We start from the raw sequence: 4,406 nt of genomic DNA, 5'->3' as shown, positions 1-4,406 counted from the left end.
CACTGTCCTGCACCTACTGCCCCTCCTCTCCGCAATACCTTTTTTTTTTTCCCTTTCTTTCCTTAAATGGTTCCTTTCGAGCAAACAAACTGTTTGCATCTTCTCTGGAGACATGTTTGGAACGGCTGTTCTGCTGGAGTGTCATCTGGCTGAGTTATTTGTACAATTTATTGCAAGTAACTGATGTCACTTTCAGGGAGGTTTAATAAACATCTCTCTGCTCATAGCTCTTGAATGGCTGCATGTAGCAGAGATGAGGCACGGACTGGCTTGCAGACAAGAGGGAGGAGTAGATCTTCAGTTCTGTAGCTAAAGGCAAATAAATAAGGCAGGCTATGTAGAGGTCATAGACTCACAGAATCATAGAATGTTAGGGGCTGGAAGGGACCCCTAGAGATTATCTAGTCCAACCCCCCTGCCAAAGCAGGATCACCTAGGGCAGGCCACACAGGAATGCATCCAGGCAGATTTTTTAAGTCTCCATAGAAAGAACCCCTCTTCCTGCTTGTGAAGCATTTGCCAGCAGACACCAACCCTCAGAATGAGTTTACTACTCAGATCTATGTCCAGCTCTTGTGCATCACATTTGTCATCAGGACTCAGTGCAGTGGATTCAGTGCAGCTCTGGATGTGAAGAATGCAGCCTGGTGTGTCCGTTGGCTGCTCAACATGTCTGTCCCTCATAACCTGCAGCCGTTTCAGGGTGATGGCTCAAACACACAAGTCAAAGAGGCCCTGAAAAAGAAAAGCATCCACCCCAAAAAAGAAAGCAAAAAACCCCTGAAGGATAATCAAAACATGTACTGGGGAAGTTTCTGTGACACTTCAGTGTTCCAGAATTCCCAAGCCAAGCAAAACCCAGTACAATCCTGAGTAGGGCAGGGCACTCCCAGCACCGCTGACAGCGCTCGGGGGGAGGCTCCGGCCCGCCCGCGGATTAGCAGCCGGCAGCGTTTCCAGAGGGTTTGTTTGCGGCAGCAGCCCAGCTCATTACACCGTTGCAGTCTGCTGACCGAGGCCAGCAAAAGTTCTGCGTGAATGTGGCCTTGTCCTGCGGGGCTGCACTCCAGGCTGGGCTGGTCCTGCAGCCGTGTGAGCCGGGCAGGCTGGGGCTGCTCAGGAAGCAGAGCACAAAGGCAGGAAAGCAGCCAGGAGGGCAGAGGCCTGGAGCAGACTGCTCATCATCTGGCTCTGCCGTGTGGCATATTTATGGGTGTTTGGATGGCTGAAACAGGAACAAGGAGGAGGCTTGTGTCCAGTTGCACGGCAGGACCACAGTCCAGCTTGAATAGTTACTTCACAACTTTGTTTGCTGTTGCTCAGCTCTGAGAAACAGAGTAGTGCCTTCCTGATACCTGGTTATCTGTCGCAGCCAACATTAGGAAGAAGCAGTCAAAGGATATCCTTTGTCTCCTGTTGCTCTTCCTAGGAGGATTTCTAGCATTTGTCTTTTCAATTATTTATTTTCACAGTTGTCAAGACTCTTGTGTTGGATGAAACAGGCTGGGAGAACTTGTAGATACCTGAGATACGGGGATGACTCACAAAGGCTCAGACAATAGCAGGTGTAGACAGTGGAATTTGGAAATCACACTCCTGCTAGACTGCTCCAGCTCTGTGCAGCTCTAAAACAAATTAGGTAGAGGTATATTTGCATAGTGGCAGGTCTGCATCAGGAGCCTCCCAGCTGCATCACACATACCAGTAATGCTGTAACTCCCGGATGACATCGTGCCTGTACCACAGTAAATTACATTTAGATTTGACAGGTAGAGCAGTGAGTGGAAGAGATCTGACACAACCCCTGAGACATACCTGCCACTCACAGCCACAGTTCCCTGCACTGCTGTTCTGATCAAAGACACAGTGGAGGTGATTGTCAAGTGGTAACTTCTGCTCAGTGAATGTCATTTCACTCCTCATGGTGACAGCAGACTAAAGAAAACCTCCCAGCACAGGGTATCTTTCCTACTAAGAACACTGCCCTAGCTGGGCTGAGGCAGCTTCCGCACCTTCCCCTGCACAAACCCCAACAGAACTGGCTGAGGAAGCAGCACAAGCTGTTGCAAGACCAGTTTCCAGATGTGTGTAGAACAGTATCACACCATGTCCTCCTCCAGCAGCAGGAACCATCTCTACTGTGCTCCTTGTGAAATGAGAATCTTCTTCTTAATTTCAACTTTCCACCACAGCATCAATAATTCACTGACAATTGTAGTCCCAAAATTACAGGCTTATCACATCCACATGCTGTGCCACCATTAGAAGCAAACTATTTGGTTAGTATGTCTTACATTGCTGAAAACATACAGACTTCCCCTCTGTGTGCTCACTGTGGCTTTCAGGGAACAGGTAACAATAGGACATGCAGCACTGGGTAGCAGAGAGTGTATGGTGCAATGGGAGATGTTTTTTCTGCACCACTGAAAACTCTGTGGCTGCTCAGGGCCCCTGGCGCTGCCCACCTTGTGCCAGCTGCTCCTTGGTCCCCTGTGTCACCTCAGGCACAAAGCTGCTTTACAAAGAGCAGCAAGCATGGTACTGAACCACAGCAGGGCCTGAGACCCTCACCTATGCCCAGCCTGCTGGACCAGCCCTCATGGGAAGCCCCAGACCACAGCAGGGACCTTCCCACCAGCCTCCAGCCACCTGGGGGAAAGGAGGGTCCCAACACAGCCCAGGCACATGCCACCTATAGGATGTTGCCTCACTGTATTCAGCCTGCTTAAAGGAATACTCTATAAAGAAAGCTGTATAAAGAAAGCTGTTTTTTCCAAATTGAGTTCAGTGCAATTCATGTTTGAAATTAAGTGGAAAAGAAACTGAAATGTCAAGGGTTCACTTATGCTCATTCCCTGCCCTCCCTACAATCCCCCGTCTCCACTGGTAAAAGAACCGCAAAACTGAAAATATTCCATTTTTAGGAGTGATTTTAAACATTAAGGGGGTGGACACCGCTCCCGCTGCTGGAGAAACCATCTCAGCTGAGCAGGTCAGCAGGGAGCATCCAGCTGCCCTTGCTCTGTCCCCCCAACCGCCGGCTGGAGGCAGAGCCGCAGCCGCGCGGCCGTGCAGTGGGAAGGGCCCTGTGTGTGCTGCATTGCCTCCACCCAGAGCAAGGCAAAGGAAAGGCTAGCTCAGTGCTGACAGCTGTATTTCAAGTAGCTGGACCCTGCGTGGGGGAGGACATGTGTGACAAGAAGGTGTCCACCCCAAACGGACAGAATCTGAGAATCAGCCATTTTCCTCCTCCCATCCTGACCCTCTTTGTGTGCCTTCGCTGCTGGAAAGCCCCTGGATGGCTGAAACAGGAACAAGGAGGAGGCTTGTGTCCAGTTGCACGGCAGGACCACAGTCCAGCTTGAATAGTTACTTCACAACTTTGTTTGCTGTTGCTCAGCTCTGAGAAACAGAGTAGTGCCTTCCTGATACCTGGTTATCTGTCGCAGCCAACATTAGGAAGAAGCAGTCAAAGGATATCCTTTGTCTCCTGTTGCTCTTCCTAGGAGGATTTCTAGCATTTGTCTTTTCAATTATTTATTTTCACAGTTGTCAAGACTCTTGTGTTGGATGAAACAGGCTGGGAGAACTTGTAGATACCTGAGATACGGGGATGACTCACAAAGGCTCAGACAATAGCAGGTGTAGACAGTGGAATTTGGAAATCACACTCCTGCTAGACTGCTCCAGCTCTGTGCAGCTCTAAAACAAATTAGGTAGAGGTATATTTGCATAGTGGCAGGTCTGCATCAGGAGCCTCCCAGCTGCGTCACACATACCAGTAATGCTGTAACTCCCGGATGACATCGTGCCTGTACCACAGTAAATTACATTTAGATTTGACAGGTAGAGCAGTGAGTGGAAGAGATCTGACACAACCCCTGAGACATACCTGCCACTCACAGCCACAGTTCCCTGCACTGCTGTTCTGATCAAAGACACAGTGGAGGTGATTGTCAAGTGGTAACTTCTGCTCAGTGAATGTCATTTCACTCCTCATGGTGACAGCAGACTAAAGAAAACCTCCCAGCACAGGGTATCTTTCCTACTAAGAACACTGCCCTAGCTGGGCTGAGGCAGCTTCCGCACCTTCCCCTGCACAAACCCCAACAGAACTGGCTGAGGAAGCAGCACAAGCTGTTGCAAGACCAGTTTCCAGATGTGTGTAGAACAGTATCACACCATGTCCTCCTCCAGCAGCAGGAACCATCTCTACTGTGCTCCTTGTGAAATGAGAATCTTCTTCTTAATTTCAACTTTCCACCACCGCATCAATAATTCACTGACAATTGTAGTCCCAAAATTACAGGCTTATCACATCCACATGCTGTGCCACCATTAGAAGCAAACTATTTGGTTAGTATGTCTTACATTGCTGAAAACATACAGACTTCCCCTCTGTGTGC

The 4,406-nt window shown here is 49.3% G+C and overlaps 1 protein-coding gene across 1 annotated transcript in view; it reads right to left on the bottom strand.

Annotated features, from left to right (window-relative positions):
* The window catches only part of VAT1 (vesicle amine transport 1), a 9,423-nt gene extending 7,500 nt beyond the window's left edge, over positions 1-1,923 (bottom strand). Inside the window, exon 1 of the mRNA XM_009994173.1 lies at positions 1,816-1,923. Coding sequence (XP_009992475.1) covers positions 1,816-1,923 — 108 coding nt within the window. The remainder of the gene's footprint in view (positions 1-1,815) is intronic.
* Positions 1,924-4,406: the final 2,483 nt, after the last annotated feature.

Source organism: Chaetura pelagica, unplaced genomic scaffold (genome assembly GCF_000747805.2).
Source record: "Chaetura pelagica isolate M959 unplaced genomic scaffold, ChaPel_1.0 scaffold963, whole genome shotgun sequence".
Classification (NCBI taxonomy): Eukaryota; Metazoa; Chordata; class Aves; order Apodiformes; family Apodidae; genus Chaetura; species Chaetura pelagica.
The sequence above is the reverse complement of the archived record's forward strand: the minus strand, read 5'-3'. Positions and strand labels throughout refer to the sequence as shown.